Below are 17,788 nucleotides of genomic sequence, written 5' to 3' on the forward strand. Positions count from 1 at the left end.
AAGCCTCCCCTCCAACGGCAAGATCCATGGTTCATGGACTTACCCAGCTTATTTCTTACATGACTGTAGGGTCATTAAAGACACAGGAAAGGTTTGGATTGTGGGAAGGAAATCAGCAGTCTCCAGTGAAAGGAATCGTCCAAGCATTTACCTTAATGCAATTTAGCTAAACCTTAATCTGAATGGTCGGGTGAAGATTTGACCTGTCGCCCTCCCAAATGTGAATCCATTTTGATAACAATTTCACCATGTCGGTCAATAAAACTTTCCTTAGATTTCTTATATATGATCCAGTTATCCTTATTGGAGTGCTTTTTAAATGTATGTGGACAAATATCCAGTCAGTTCTTATAATATTTCAAACTGGTCCAAATATTGGAAATTGTTTTAAATGATCAGAAATGTAAAAGTGCTTGCTTACAAAAAATGCAGAAAAGTAGTATTGTGTGATTATAATATCAGTGAGTCACTATTAAATCTGTTGTCTCATACAAATTCATGGGTATAGCAATTTTTGGGGATACCAAACAGAGTGATCACATAGGCTTATTTGTAGATAAAGTAGGTGGCAGATTTTGGCTAATTGGTAGGATACAAGGAAAATGCAGTAATTCTGCAGTGGGGACTGCTTGCAAAATACACATGTAGTTCATTGTGGGAACCACACCAAAAAGGACGAACAGAGCATATTGAACATATACAAAGAAGGGCAGCATGAATGATCCAAGTTGTTTTTTTTACTCAGAGGAGAGTTTCACAAAAATTTGTGCCGAGAAGAATTAGTTGAGGAATCTATAAACATGCTGCAGCCCCTTACAGACTGCTCATTTTGAAACTGCAGAGACTAGGTTACACTAATTGTAGTGTGTACAGAAGTCTTTCAGTCTTTCCTTCTCATCCCATCCAGTAAGTCTCCTCTGACCTGAGGTTCTGCATGACTTTTCTGAACTGTACCTGTTTCCCTAAACCTCTCCAGTCCTTTTCCTTCACCCATCTTCCTTCCCCTTCAACTCTTATGCCAGAAGGAGCTACTGGCTCTGAAAGCTTGTAAAAGTTAAACCTTTTGTGTGTGTATGTTCTCCTCCCACCAATTGGTGAGTAGACTTTTTATCCATCCATTTACATTGTATTGTCAGTAATTGATTATTTTCATTCAAGTATTTAAATTATCATTCGTACTGTGCTCAGTGCAGGAAAACCCCATAATATGCTGTACAATGGGAGTACCATTTGCCATGCACTTCACATTCATTTGCTAATTATAGTTGTTGATATAGAGTAAAGGTAACCACTCACAATATAGTGTAGTCCAGTCATTGAATAGCAAGCAAGCACATAAACAAGACTGAAATCATCAATAAGCTTTCAGACAATGTCTATGTCAAGGACAAACTTTTTCAGTTTGTTTTAAAATTTAACTTTGCTGTCTGTCAGACATTTTATATCGGTGATTGTTGTGGTTGTTGTCATCTTCAGTTTGATGACTTGTTTGATGTAGTTATCCACACTACTCTATTTTGTGCAAGCCTCTTTATTTCTGAATAGCTACTGCAACCTACATCTTTCTGAACCTGCTTATTGTGTTCATCTCTTGGTTTTGTCCTACAGTTTAAACCCTCATGCTTCCCTTGAGTACTAAATTGGTGATCTGTTGCTGTCTAAAAATGTCCTGTCAAACGATCTCTTCCTTTAGTCAAATTATGCCACGAATTTATTTGAAGCTCAGTTCTATTCAGTACCTCCTCATTAGATATATGAAGTACCCATCTAGTCTTCAGCATTTTTCTGTAGCACTACATTTCAAAAAGCCTCTATTCACTTCTTGTCTGAACTGTTTTGGTCTACGTTTCACTTCCATACAGGTCTACACTCCATACAAATACCTTCAGAAAAGACTTTGTCACACTTAAAACTGTATGCAATGTTAACAAAGATCTCTTCTTCAGAAATGTTTTTCGTACCATTGCCAGTGTACATTTTATATCATCTCTACTTTGACAACCATAATTTATTTTACAGACCAAATAGCAAAGCTCATCTACCATACTACTTTTAGTGTCTTGTTTCCTAATTTAATTCCCTCTGCATCACTTGATTTAATTCAATTACATTCAGTGACCCTTGTTTTGCTTTTGATACTGTACATCTTATATCTTCCTTTGAAGACACTGTCCATTCCTTTTACAATCCAATGGGTCCACAGTGTAGGAGATATATCTTTGAAACATTATGTAATAAAGTCCAGATTGCTACTATAGTAGTTTAATGATGCATTAATTGTGATGGATCCATTTGAGTTAGAATGCTGTCTTCAGATCATCTGTGAAAGGTTACATAACATTTTATGCAACTTTCACAGATGGTCTGAATATGGCATACTATTCAAAATGGACCCATTACAATAAATACATAATTAAATTACTATAGCAGCAATGAAGACTTTATTACATATTGTCCATGCCCAGCCTCATAAACAGTTCAAAATTTCCCAGTGGGGAACTATGTAGATATACTGTTAAGACTAAACTTTTTCAGTATTAATTCACAACCATACACTTCAATATATTGATCACTGAAAAATCTACATTTTTCAGTGTTTTTGAACTTTAGCTCTGCCTTAATATGTGTAACAACTCTCTCCTTTTCACATATTAGTTTTATATGAGTAAAATGCCGAAGTGTAATATTTTATATTTAATGTATCTAACCTGGTGGTTATATGATGCTCAGATAGGCACAGGAAGTCTATCTTTCCACAGCTCTCTAAGTTTCCCAAACAGACAAGCAGCCCTCTTGCTCATTGATCAGTGGACAAATTACTGATAATACTTAGAAGAGACTGGAAGGTAAGCAAATGGATCAGATGACAAATGTCATTATAAAATGAAATTGAAGTGGACAAGGCATGTAACCATGTGAATTGATGGTAGGTAGACTAAGAAACATCTTTTCTGGACTTGAAGAGAGATGGTCATTTAGTGGAAAACTGGTAGGTGGCCTTAAAAAATGTGAGGAGGCAACGTGAGTCCTTGTATCTAAAACCTTAAAGTCCGCCGCTCGTGGTCTCGCGGTAGCGTTCTCGCTTCCCGAGCACGGGGTCCCGGGTTCGATTCCCGGCGGGGTCAGGGATTTTCACCTGCCTCGAGATGACTGGGTGTTTGTGTTGTCCTCATCATTTCATCATCATCCAGGAAAGTGGCGAAATTGGACTGAGCAAAGGTTGGGAAATTGTACGGGCGCTGATAACCACGCAGTTGAGCGCCCCACAAACCAAACATCATCACGTCATCATAAAACCTTAATGCTTAAAAAAGGCAAGGCCTATATCCAGCAGAAGTTATCAGATGGATGACAATGATGATGGTGTTGATGATGATTCAATAGAAACTACAGCAATCATTCGATGAAAATAAGAGAGAAAAATGAATTTCCAATGAATAACATTTCTGTAACCTTTGTACATGTACACTGATGAGCCAAAATATTACGACCACTGCTCACTGCAAGACCGAATACTGCCTGGTGGCGCTGTGGGCATGTGACACTGTAAGAAAAGTAAAAAGGGGAGCAAAGATGAATGGGGAATCATTGTAGCAACGGTACAGGATGAAGATGGGGAAATCCACCGATATGAGTGGCTGACAAAGGGCAGACTGTTATGACATAGCACCACAGAACAAGGATCACAGAAATGGCAAAGCTTGTTGGCACTTGCATGCAACAGTTGTGAGCATCTATAGACATGGTTGAAGGATGGTGAAACCACACATAGGCGATAAAGTGTCAGATGACCATACCTCATCATGGAATATGTAGTTCGGAGGCTTGCCTGCTCTGTAAAACATGATAGATGATGATCTGTGGCTGATCTCACAACAGAGTACACAAGCATAAGTGTCTCATAACATGCCATTCAGTGAACATTGTTAAACATGAGGCTCCTCTGTGTACAGCCCCTACATACTAGTGTGTAGAACCAAAATCGTCATCTATTACAATTGCAATTTACATGGGATCATCAAGATTTGACCAAGGATCAAAGGAAGCATGAATCAGTTTCCTTATTACACCAAGTTGATGGCCATGTCAAGATATGCCAGCATCCATGCTCTGTACCATGGGTGCAGGCAGGCTAGTGTGTGTGTGTGGGGAGGGGGGGGGGGGAGTATTATGCTATGGGGAATATTCAACTGGTCTTTCATGGGACCTATGGTAAAGCACAGACATGCTAATAGCACCATAAACATTTTTTGAAACTACCTGTCTCCCTTTCATAGGACCTACGGTAAAGCACAGACACTATAACAGCTATGTAAACATTTTTTGAAACTACCTGTCTCCCTTGATGCCTGGTGTCTTTCTTGCCAATGATGGCATCTTCCAGTATGATAACTTCCTTGTCACTATACCAGAATCATGCCACAGTGATTTGAGAGCATAATAGTGAACTCATATTAATGTCCTCACCACAAAATTCGCTTGATCTGACCACTGTGGATCACATCTGTGACACTATCAGGTGCCACAACCGCAAACCACTAGCCCGTAATTTATGGTTATCACATTATTTGTGTCTAGAATTGCTGGTGAATTAAATAAAAATTTAGTTTCTACTGGAAATAATATAACTTTCTTGGCAATTGCCTTTCCGAGATTGATGTCTGAAATACTCCTCTGCGATACAGACAAGAGGGAGATTGAGTCAATAATTAAATCACCGAAGACTAAGTACTATCATGGTTATGATGGAGTGTTTAGCAGAATATTAAAGTACTTTGCTGCACATGTTAACCCTGTATTTAACCCTATTTGTAATTTTTTCTTTAGGAATGGTCAGTTTCCTAAATGATTAAAGTACTCAGTAGTAAAGCTGCTTTATAGAAAGAGAGAAAGGGATAATGTAGATAATTTTAGACCTATTTCTATGTTATCAGCGTTTGCAAAAGTTATTGACAAGGCTGTGTATGTAAGGATAATTGATAATTTTATATCCCACGATTTGCTATTAAATGTACAGTTTGGCTTTAGAAGTCGTTTAACAACTGAAAATGCTATAATCTCTTTTCTCTGTGAGGTACTGGATGGGTTAAACAAAAGGTTTCGAACGCTTGGCATATTTTTTGAATTAACTAAGACATTTGATTGTGTTGATAACAAAATATTGCTCCAGAAGTTGGACCATTACGGAATACGGGGAGTTGCTCACAATTGGTTCACCTCTTACTTTAGCAACGGGCAGCAAAAGGTCACAATTCACAATGTTGATAATGGCTGTGATGTGGGGTCTGAGTGGGGTACTGTCAAGTGGGGGATACCCCAGGGATCAGTATTGGGGCCACTCCTGTTCCTTATTTCCATAAAAGATCTGCCCTCTAGTATTACAGGTAACTCTAAAATACTTCTGTTTGCTGATGACACTAGCTTGGTAGTAAAGGATGTTGGCTCAGTTACAAATAGTGCAGTACGCGACCTAAGTTCATGGCTTGTAGAAAATAAACTAACACTAAATCACAGTAAGACTCAGTTTTTACAGTTTCTAACACACAATTCAATAAAATCTGATGTTTTAATTTCACAGAAAGGGCATATGATTAGTGAAACTGAATGGTTCAAATTTCTAGGTGTTCAGATATATAGTAAGCTGTCATGGAAAGCCCACATTCAGGATCTTGTTCAAAGACTTAATACTGCCATTTTTACTACTCGAACGGTATCTGAAGTGAGTGATCATTCAACATGTAAATTAGTCTACTTTGCTTACTACTATCATTCACTCATGTCATATGGTATTACATTTTGGGGTAACTCTTCCCATTTTCTAAAAGAATTTTTTTGGCTCATAAATGGGCGGTTCGGGCAATAAGTGGTGTAAGTTCACAAACCTCTTGTCGACCCCTGTTCACGAGTTTGGGTATTTTGACATTGGCCTATATATATATATATATATATATATATATATAGTTATAATAGAAGGAAACATTCCACGAAGGAAAAATATATTTAAAAACAAAGATGATGTGACTTACCAAACGAAAGTGCTGGCAGGTCGACAGACACACAAACAAACACAAACATACACACAAAATCCAAGCTTTCGCAACCAACGGTTGCCTCGTCAGGAAAGAGGGAAGGAGAAGGAAAGACAAAAGGATATGGGTTTTAAGGGAGAGGGTAAGGAGTCATTCCAATCCCGGGAGCGGAAAGACTTACCTTAGGGGGAAAAAAGGACAGGTATACACTCGCACACACACACATATCCATCCACACATACACAGACACAAGCAGACATTTGTAAAGGCAAAGAGTTTGGGCCTTTTACAGGTATACACTCGCACACACACACATATCCATCCACACATACACAGACACAAGCAGACATTTGTAAAGGCAAAGAGTTTGGGCAGAGATGTCAGTCGGGACGGAAGTACAGAGGCAAAGATGATGTTGAAAGACAGGTGAGGTATGAGCGGCGGCAGATTGAAATTAGAAATTAGCGGAGATTGAGGCCTGGCGGATAGCGAGAAGAGAGGATATGCTGAAGGGCAAGTTCCCATCTCCGGAGTTCTGACAGGTTGGTGTTAGTGGGAAGTATCCAGATAACCCGGACGGTGTAACACTGTGCCAAGATGTGCTGGCCGTGCACCAAGGCATGTTTAGCCACAGGGTGATCCTCATTACCAACAAACACTGTCTGCCTGTGTCCATTCATGCGAATGGACAGTTTGTTGCTGGTCATTCCCACATAGAATGCATCACAGTGTAGGCAGGTCAGTTGGTAGATCACGTGGGTGCTTTCACACGTGGCTCTGCCTTTGATTGTGTACACCTTCCGGGTTACAGGACTGGAGTAGGTGGTGGTGGGAGGGTGCATGGGACAGGTTTTACACCGGGGGCGGTTACAAGGGTAGGAGCCAGAGGGTAGGGAAGGTGGTTTGGGGATTTCATAGGGATGAACCAAGAGGTTACGAAGGTTAGGTGGACGGCGGAAAGACACTCTTGGTGGAGTGGGGAGGATTTCATGAAGGATGGATCTCATTTCAGGGCAGGATTTGAGGAAGTTGTATCCCTGCTGGAGAGCCACATTCAGAATCTGATCCAGTCCCGGAAAGTATCCTGGCCTGCCAACCCAAAGTTTGGTACAGATTTATTGATGACATCTTCATGATCTGGACTCACAGTGAAGAAGAACTCCAGAATTTCCTCTCCAACCTCAACTCCTTTGGTTCCATCAGATTCACCTGGTCCTACTCCAAATCCCATGCCACTTTCCTTGATGTTGACCTTCACCTGTCCAATGGGCAGCTTCACACGTCCGTCCACATCAAACCCACCAACAAGCAACAGTACCTCCATTACGACAGCTGCCACCCATTCCACATCAAACGGTCCCTTCCCTACAGCCTAGGCCTTCGTGGCAAACGAATCTGCTCCAGTCCGGAATCCCTGAGGCATTACACCAACAACCTGACAACAGCTTTCGCATCCCGCAACTACCCTCCCGACCTGGTACAGAAGCAAATAACCAGAGCCACTTCCTCATCCTCTCAAACCCAGAACCTCCCACAGAAGAACCACAAAAGTGCCCCACTTGTGACAGGATACTTTCCGGGACTGGATCAGATTCTGAATGTGGCTCTCCAGCAGGGATACAACTTCCTCAAATCCTGCCCTGAAATGAGATCCATCCTTCATGAAATCCTCCCCACTCCACCAAGAGTGTCTTTCCGCCGTCCACCTAACCTTCGTAACCTCTTGGTTCATCCCTATGAAATCCCCAAACCACCTTCCCTACCCTCTGGCTCCTACCCTTGTAACCGCCCCCGGTGTAAAACCTGTCCCATGCACCCTCCCACCACCACCTACTCCAGTCCTGTAACCCGGAAGGTGTACACAATCAAAGGCAGAGCCACGTGTGAAAGCACCCACGTGATCTACCAACTGACCTGCCTACACTGTGATGCATTCTATGTGGGAATGACCAGCAACAAACTGTCCATTCGCATGAATGGACACAGGCAGACAGTGTTTGTTGGTAATGAGGATCACCCTGTGGCTAAACATGCCTTGGTGCACGGCCAGCACATCTTGGCACAGTGTTACACCGTCCGGGTTATCTGGATACTTCCCACTAACACCAACCTGTCAGAACTCCAGAGATGGGAACTTGCCCTTCAGCATATCCTCTCTTCTCGCTATCCGCCAGGCCTCAATCTCCGCTAATTTCTAATTTCAATCTGCCGCCGCTCATACCTCACCTGTCTTTCAACATCATCTTTGCCTCTGTACTTCTGTCCCGACTGACATCTCTGCCCAAACTCTTTGCCTTTACAAATGTCTGCTTGTGTCTGTGTATGTGTGGATGGATATGTGTGTGTGTGCGAGTGTATACCTGTAGGCCCAAACTCTTTGCCTTTACAAATGTCTGCTTGTGTCTGTGTATGTGTGGATGGATATGTGTGTGTGTGCGAGTGTATACCTGTCCTTTTTTCCCCCTAAGGTAAGTCTTTCCGCTCCCGGGATTGGAATGACTCCTTACCCTCTCCCTTAAAACCCATATCCTTTTGTCTTTCCTTCTCCTTCCCTCTTTCCTGACGAGGCAACCGTTGGTTGCGAAAGCTTGGATTTTGTGTGTATGTTTGTGTTTGTTTGTGTGTCTGTCGACCTGCCAGCACTTTCGTTTGGTAAGTCACATCATCTTTGTTTTTATATATATATATATATATATATATATATATATATATATATATATATAATGGAAAGCCCACATTCAGGATCTTGTTCAAAGACTTAATACTGCCATTTTTACTATTCGAACGGTATCTGAAGTGAGTGATCATTCAACATATATATATATATATATACACCTAAAAACAAAGATGATGTGACTTACCAAATGAAAGTGCTGGCAGGTCAGCAGACACACAAACGAACACAAACATACACACAAAATTCAAGCTTTCGCAACAAACTGTTGCCTCATCAGGAAAGAAGGAAGGAGAGGGAAAGACGAAAGGATGTGGGTTTTAAGGGAGAGGGTAAGGAGTCATTCCAGTCCCGGGAGCGGAAAGACTTACCTTAGGGGGAAAAAAGGACGGGTATACACTCGCACACACACACATATCCATCCACACATATACAGACACAAGCAGACATATTTAAAGACAAAGAGTTTCAACAGTTTGTTGCGAAAGCTTGAATTTTGTGTGTATGTTTGTGTTCGTTTGTGTGTCTGCCGACCTGCCAGCACTTTCATTTGGTAAGTCACATCATCTTTGTTTTTAGGTATATTTTTCCTTCGTGGAATGTTTCCTTCTATATATATATATATATATATATATATATATATATATATATATATAGTTATAATAGAAGGAAACATTCCACGAAGGAAAAATATACCTAAAAACAAAGATGATGTGACTTACCAAATGAAAGTGCTGGCAGGTCGACAGACACACAAACGAACGCAAACATACACACAAAATCCAAGCTTTCGCAACAAACTGTTGCCTCATCAGGAAAGAGGGAAGGAGAATATATATATATTCCTTACTGTCATTTCTTGTTAACAGTATTAGCTTATTCCCAAGAATAAGCAGCTTTCACTCGGTTAATACTCAGCAGAAATCAAACCTGCATTTGGATTGGATGCGTTTACTTAAACTTATGGACTGACTTTTTGCAGATTCGTAAACATTTATTTTTATCTGTTATCTGTTATTACTTTTATGTTGTAATTTCATGTACTGACACATTCCATGGCCTTTGAGATTTGCTCCTCAATTTGGTCCTACAGAACTAGATGTGTAAATAAAAAAATAAAATTAAAAAAAAAATGACGTCTAGTTTCACATACCTACCAAGGATCTGTCAAATCCATGACAGCAGAATCACTACTGTGATGCATTCTATAGGTACACAAACATGACAATAGGTAGGTAGTTGAAATGTTTTGGCTCATTGATGTATGTATGTATGTATGTACTATTCTACAAGTTACACTTTCAGAGAATTTCCAATATGAATGAAAAGTGTGGCTAATGATGTACTGATTTTAAAATCTGGAACCTTTTGCTGGAATTTAGCATTTGTATGATTCTACTGTGCAAAATCTGTTGTTTTGTGAGTTTCTTCAATCAATGTTCTTTGAATTGTATTATGTAGTGAATTGTTGGCTCATAATATGCCGAAGAAGCTAAAGTCAGAAGTACAATAATTGATGGAAACAGAAAGTTGTGTCTGTATATACTTTCATCCTTGTGCTGTACCATTGTCTACTGTATCCACACAAATAAATCTATAATGGCAACAAAGGGATGTAGTTGACGTCTCTTTCACTAAGCGACATGTGAGGTGTTCGTTGTGTTCCATCAGTATCTTGAAAACCCAATAAAAATGTAAACAGGCATCTAGAAATACATAGCACAAGGAATTATGCATTTATATTTCAGTTTATTAATGTTCATAAAAAATGTGTTCATTGCACATTTATTGGTGTTCCTTCTTCAGTTTTCAATAATTATACTATTCATTGCAGTAGTGTTCATTGGTATAATTCTCTTTTCTGTATTTAATTTCAGGAAAGCAAAGAAAAATTTTGAAAAATACTGTGCTCCATTACTTAATCTTGCAGGAGTATTTGTTGATGTTATGCAGACAGAATCTGTCGGCCATGCTTGTAATATAATAGAGAAAATTGATGCCAGAACTGATGCAGTTGTTGTTGCTGGTGGAGATGGGACTCTCTCTGAGGTAAAGAAGGAAACAAAACTCTAAACCCAAATATGTCAGTTCCTTTTTTTACGTATATAATGTAGGAAGATATTTTCCACGTACCAGGTATTACATTTACATTCCTAACTGCAGCAGTGCTTAACATGAAGTTACATACATTCACTGTATTCAGGCTGTTAAATAACTTTTGTCATTGTTGTTGTCTGAAGACTGGTTTGATGCAGCTCTCCATGCTAAGCATCTTCATCTCAAAATAACAACTGTAATATACATCCTCCTGGATTTGCTTAGTGTATTCATCTCTTGGTCTCCCTCTATGATTTTTACCCCTCACACTTCCCTACAATACTAAGTTCGTGATCCCTTACGTCTCAGAATGTGTCGTATCAACTGATCCCTTTTTCTTGTCAGTTTGTGCCTCAAATTTCTTTTCTCCCCAATTCTGTTCAGTGCCTTCTGATTGGTTATGTGATCCACCCATCTAATCTTCAGCACTCTTCTGCAGCACCATGTTTCAAAAGCTTCTATTCTCTTTATATCTAAATTGTTTATCATCCATGTTTCACTTCCATACATGGCTACACTCCATTCAAACACTTTCAGGAAAGACTTCCTGAAACTTAAATCTCTTACTTGATGTTAACAAATTTCTCTTCTTCAGAAACGTTTTTCTTGCCATTGACAATCTACATTCTATCCTCTCTACTTTGGCCATCATCAGTTATTCTGCTATCCAAAAAACAAAACTCATCCTGTTACCCAAAGCAGTGGATCCGCCCTCACAGCAGACTGAGTGGCAGGTGTATGCATCACTTGAGGCTTCGTCGACTTGTGACAGTTGTGGCTGCGGATTTCTAGGCCTGCATTGTCATGTAGAGATTTTAGTAATCCCCTTGATAGTTCAGGGGTGCACAACATGAAGGAAGCAGCTACTTGGATAGCAGAGCACTTGTGGAGCGCACATGAGGGTTTTTAGGCTAGATGGTAGCTCTGATGAACACTCACTGGTCGATGCACAGCAAGGGAAGTCAGTCAGCATTCGTAGTAAAGTAAACTGTCAAAATATTTGTAATAAAGTTCCTGAATTTACTGCTCTCCAGTAAAGTTCTCACATGCAGATTACCCTTGGATCAAGAGATGGCAAAAACCCGAAGTGGAAAGCTCTGAGATATTTACCGAGAAATGGAAAGTATATCAGAAAGACAGATTAGAAGCCATAGGAGGGGGGGCAGGTCATTGCACTTGACAAAAATATTGTCTCTGTTGAGATCGAAATTGAGTGTGACAGTGAAGTTATCTGGTCACATATAACAGGTGCAGGTGAAACCAAGTTAATTTTTAGATGTTTTTACTGGCCACCTGATTCTACTGTGATAATTCTAGACTCATGCAAAGGAAGTCTTATGATCAATAGTGTGTAAATACCCAGATCGTGCAGTACTTCTTAGGGATGACTTTAACCTACGCTAGCTCAGCAGCCGACATGCAATGGAAATATCTTAGACCTTGTAGCAACAAATAGGCCGGACCTTATTGACAGTGTCAGTATAGGAAAGGGGATTAGCAATCATGATGTAATTACAGCAACTATAGTTACAAATGTTAATAAATCACTCAAGAAGGCTGAAAGTGTGTTTCTGCTAGACAGAGCAGATAAGCAATTGTTAGTATCTCACTTAGAAAGTGGACTGACATCACTTTGTTCCAGTAAGGTGGACATAGAGGAATTATGGGCAAAGTTTAAGCAGATTGTAAATTGTGGTCTGGAGAGTTATGTGGCTAGTAAGTGGACGAAGGATGGACCCACCACGGTTTTATAACAACATTTGTAAGATGCTGAGGAAACAGACTGTTGCCCTTTTCATGCAAAAGAGAACGCACAAATGACAACAAACAAAGGTTAATTGAAATATGTGCCTCTGTGAAAAGATCTATGTGCGAAGCATACAACTACCACCGTCACACCTTAGCAAAAGATCTGGCAGAGAACCCAAGAAGTTTCTGGTCCTATGTAAGACCACTAAGCAGGTCTGAGGCTCCTATTCAGTCCCTTGTTGACCATTCCAGTGTGGCAGTTGTAGATAGCAAAATAAAAGCTGAAGTTTTAAATTTCACGTTCAAGAAATTGTTCACATGGGAGAATCATACAAACATACTGTCATCTGACCACTAGACAGACTCCCATTTGGACGACATAGTAGTAAGTATCCCTGGCGTAAAAATACAACTGAAACATTTGAAAGCAAATTAATCACCTGGTTCAGATGGAATCCCGATGTGGTTTTACAAAGAGTGCTCCATGGCATTGGTCCCTTACGTAGTCTGCATTTCTCGTGAATCTCTCACCCAGCAAGTGAGTAGAAAAAAGCAAAAAAATGGACCCACAAAATTACAGACCAGTATCCCTAACTTCAGTCTGCTGAAGAATTCTTGAACATGTTCTCAGTTCAAATGTAAATAAATAATAATAATAATAATAATATTCTTGAGATTAAGAAGCTTATGTCCACGAATCATCAAGGTTAACAAAAGCATCACTCGTGTGAAACTCAGCTTGCCCTTTTCTAACATGGTATACTATGAACTATGGATGAAGGGCAACAGGCAGATCCCATATTTCTAGATTTCTGGAAGGCTTTTAACACGGTGCCCCATTGCAAGCTGTTAATGAAGTTACAAGCATTTGGAATAAGTTAACAGATATGTGAGAGGCTTGAAGACTTCTTAAGTTATAGAACCCAGTATGTTGTCCTTGATGGTGAGTGTTCATCAGAGACAAGGGTATTGTCAGGAGTGCCCCAAGGAAGTGTGATAGGACCACTGTTGTTCTCTATATATATAAATGATTTGGAAGACAGGGTGGGCAGCAATCTGCAGTTGTTTGCTGATGATGCTGTGGTGTTCAATAAGGTGTCAAAGTTGAGTGACTGTAGGAAGATACAAGATGATTGAGACAAACTTCCTAGTTGCTGTGATGAATGGCAGCTAGCTCTAAATGTGGAAAAATGTAAGTTAATGTGGATGAGTCGGAGGAACAAACCTGTAACATTCAGAAAGAGTATTACTATTGTCCTGCTTGACAGTGTCAAGTCATTTAAATATCTGGGCATAATGTTGCAAAGTGATATGAAATGAAACAACCATGTGAGAATTGTGGTAGGGAAGGTGAATGCTTGACTTTGGTTTATTGGGAGAATTTTAGGAAAGAATGGTTCACCTCTAAAGGAGACCACATATAGGATGCTGGTGCGATCCATTCTTGAGAACTGGTTGAGTGTTTGGGATCTGTATCAAGCCAGATTGAAGGAAGACATTGAAGCAATTCAGAGACAGGCTGCTAGATTTGTTACCGGTAGGTTTGAACCACACGTAAGTGTTACGGGATGCTTCAGGAACTTAAATGGGAATCCCTGGAGGGAAAGCGACATTCTTTTTGAGAAACACTATTGAAAAAATGTAGAGAACTAGCATTTGAAGCTAACTGCTGAATGATTCTACTGCCACCAATCCTCCCACCAATACATTGAGCATAAGGACCATGAAGATAAGATACCAGATATTCGGTCTCATATGAAGACATATAGACAGTTGTTTCTCCCTCATTCTGTTTGCAGGTGGAACAGGAAAGGAAATGACTAGTAGTGGTTCAGGGTACCTGCTGTCACACACCATATGGTGGCTTGCAGATTACCTATGTATATGTAGATGTTATACTTTAAATGTCTCATTTCCTAATCTAATTCCCTCAGCATCACCTGATTTAATTCCACTACATTCCATTATCTTTGTTTGCTTTTGTTGATGCTCATCTTATACCCATCTTTCAAGGCACTATCCATTCTGTTCAGTTGCTCTTCCAAGTCCTTTGCTGTATCTGACAAGAATTACAATGTCATTGGCAAACCTCAAAGTTTTTATTTCTTATCCCTGAACTTTAAATATAAATTTTTCTTTCGTTCCCTTAGTGCTTGCTGAATGTCAGATTAAATAACATCAGGGATAGACTACAACCATGTCGCACTCCCTTCTCAGTCATTGCTTCTTTTTCAAGCCCCTTGACACATAACTGCCGTCTGAGTTCTGTAAAAGTTGTACATAGCCTCCTGCTCCCTGTATTTTACTCCTCCTACCTTCATAATTTCACAGAGTATTCCAGTCAGCCTTGTCAAGAGCTTTCTCTAAGGCTGCAAAAGCTATAAACGTAGATTTTCCTTTCCATAACCTGTCTTCTAAGATAAGTTATAGTGTCAGTATTGCCTCACATGTTCCTATTTTTCTGCAGAATCCAATCTGATCTGGGTTCTACCTGTTTTTCCATTCTTCTGTGAAGAATTGTTGTTAGTATTTTGCAAATTCTTGAAGTCTATGGGTATTTCGCCTGTCTGATACATCTTGCACACCAAATGGTAGAGTTTTGTCATAGTTGGCTCTCCAAAGGCTATCAGTAGGTGTGACGGAATGTCGTCTACCCCTGGCCCCCTTGTTTCAGTGTAGATCTTTGAGTGCTCTGTCAAACTTTTCTTGCAGTATCACATCTCCCATCTCATCTTAATCCACGTCCTCTTCCATTTCTATAACATTGCCTCCAAGTTTATCTCCATTGTACAGACCCTCTATGTACTCCTTTTACCTTTCAGCTTTCCCTTCTTTGCTAGGGGCTGGTTTTTTTATCTGAGCTCTTGATATTCATACTACTTCTTCTGTTTTCTCCAGAAGACTCTGTCTTTCCCTGATTATATGTGCTTGTAAATCCTTACATTTGTCCTTTATCTATTCCTCTTTAGCCATTTTGCACTTTCTGTCAGTCTCATTTTTAGACGCTTGTATTCCCTTTTGTCTTCTTCATTTACTGCATGTATATATTTTCTCCTTTCATCAATTAATTTCAGTATCTCCTGTGTCGCACAAGGACTTCTACTAGGCCTTGTCATTTTATCTATTTGATCCTCAGCTGCCTTCACTATTTCATCTCTCAAAGCTAACCATTCATCTTCCATTTTTTCCGTTCTCCTGTTATAGTCAATAATTCCCTAATGCTCCCTCTGAATCTCTCGACATCCTCTGGGTTCTTTCAACTTATCCAGGTCCCATCTTAATTTCCTATCTTTTTGCAATTTCTTTAGTTTTAATCTACAGTTCATAACCAATACAGTGTGGTCAGAGTCCACATCTGCCCCTGGAAATGACTCGCAATTTGAAATCTGGTTCCAAAATCTCTGTCCTAGCAATGTATAGTCAGTCTGAAACCTTCTGGTGTCTCCAGGTCTCTTCTATGTTTTCAGGCTTCTTTCATGATACCTAAGCCAAGTGTTAGCGATGATTAAATTATGCTCTGTGCAAAATTCTACCAGGTGGCTTCCTCTTATATTCCTTTCCCCCAGTCCATATTCACCTACTGTTTTTCCTTCCCATCCTTTTCCAACTATTGAATTCCAGTCTGTCATCACAATTAAGTTTTTGTCTCCCTTAATTACCTAGATAATTTCTTTTATCTAATCATACATTTCTTTGATTTCTTCATCATCTGCAGAGCTTGTTGGCATGTAAACTTGTACTGCTGTGGTGGATGTGGGTTTTGTGTCTATCTTGGCTACAATGATATGTTCACTATGCTGTTCACAGTAGCTTACCCATATTTGATCTTATATTTATAACCCTGAATTCACCTGACTAGAAGTCCTGTTCCTGCATATCTAACTTCAACCTATCCATTTCCCTTTTTAAATTTTCTAATCTACTTATCTGATTAAGGGTTCTAACATTCCGCACTCCGATCCATAGGATGACAGTTTTTTAAAATAATATCACAATAAAAAGTATTTCTGCTAGCACCTAAAATGTTCTATAACACTGTGATGACAAATTTTTGGATTGCAAGTTATTACATACCACAATAAGATTGTGTCATGTGCTCAACTAACAGCAAAGTACACGTTTGTACACATGTATCTCTGTAACAGAGGAACACACTTATCACTTCTGTTGTATGCAAAATTTGGATTGCAAATGTCTCCTAAGTTAACAATCCATATTCTGTTAATATATGACTTGTTGTTATGAGTATGGTTTAGACATCATGACATGTCGTGTTAGATGACAGTTCTACATTGTGAATATCAAATAAACATACTGGTACTTCAAGATTTTTCATTTATCTTAGGACAGTATCCAAGACAGAAAATGAATGCCCAATTACCAGTTATTGACACAGCCAGCACAGGAGGTCTCACAGACATATGAACAGAGAAATTGTAGATTTTTAAACTTCCAGTCCTCTCATTGAGATGAGTTTGGAAATGGGAAGAGAAAAAGGTATAGATAAGTGGGAAGGGAGGTTACTTCAAATCCCAGATTAAATGAGACAAACAACAACCACTTAGGAGCAATTGAAAATTTATAAAGTGCAATTGCAAATGAAAGTCAAAGAGACAATTGTAGGAGTGGTGAACTAAATACTTATAAAAGGGAAGTGGGAGTATTAATTTTTTAAAGTACACATTAAGCCAAGAAATAAGAGGGAAAGGCTATTGAGGAGAACTGAGAAAATGTGAAGGAATAATAATTACCTTAAGTAGAGCTATAGTAGGTGGTGAGAACCAAATTTATACTGAAGCCCAGTTTCCCTTTTTGATTGTTAAAAGTAGGTTTGTTGGGAGTAGGGTCCTAAATGGACAGAATAGTGAAGCCAGTGTACAGATCTATTGCATCGTTAATCAACTACATGTTGTGTTATATTAGTGTTAAGTTTGTTTTCTTCTTACACCTTGTTGGAATGTTACAGGAATGGAAATTATAGCTTATAAAAAAACATACCGACATGACAAGCAACCACTTAACTACAAGTGAAAAGTGTATGGTGCACCGGCACTATTAGTCAAGAGCTAATACAGATGGGAGGGGTTGGCTTCCATTTATTCATTTTTATTTCTTACATGGTTGTTGGAAGTTTGATAGCGACCATCTCAAAATAAAATTATAAGTAGACTTTTCATCTCAGGTGAAACAACAGAATCGTATCTTTAAAATTGCCACTCTCTTTACTACTAAAATCTTG

The 17,788-nt window shown here is 39.4% G+C and overlaps 1 protein-coding gene across 1 annotated transcript in view; it reads left to right on the plus strand.

The window, feature by feature from the left end:
- LOC126092420 (acylglycerol kinase, mitochondrial) overlaps window positions 1-17,788 on the plus strand; it is an 83,557-nt gene that overhangs the window by 10,252 nt on the left and 55,517 nt on the right. The window contains exon 3 of the mRNA XM_049908006.1: window positions 10,581-10,752. Coding sequence (XP_049763963.1) covers window positions 10,581-10,752 — 172 coding nt within the window. The remainder of the gene's footprint in view (window positions 1-10,580; window positions 10,753-17,788) is intronic.

This window comes from Schistocerca cancellata, chromosome 7, assembly GCF_023864275.1.
Source record: "Schistocerca cancellata isolate TAMUIC-IGC-003103 chromosome 7, iqSchCanc2.1, whole genome shotgun sequence".
Taxonomy (NCBI): domain Eukaryota; kingdom Metazoa; phylum Arthropoda; class Insecta; order Orthoptera; family Acrididae; genus Schistocerca; species Schistocerca cancellata.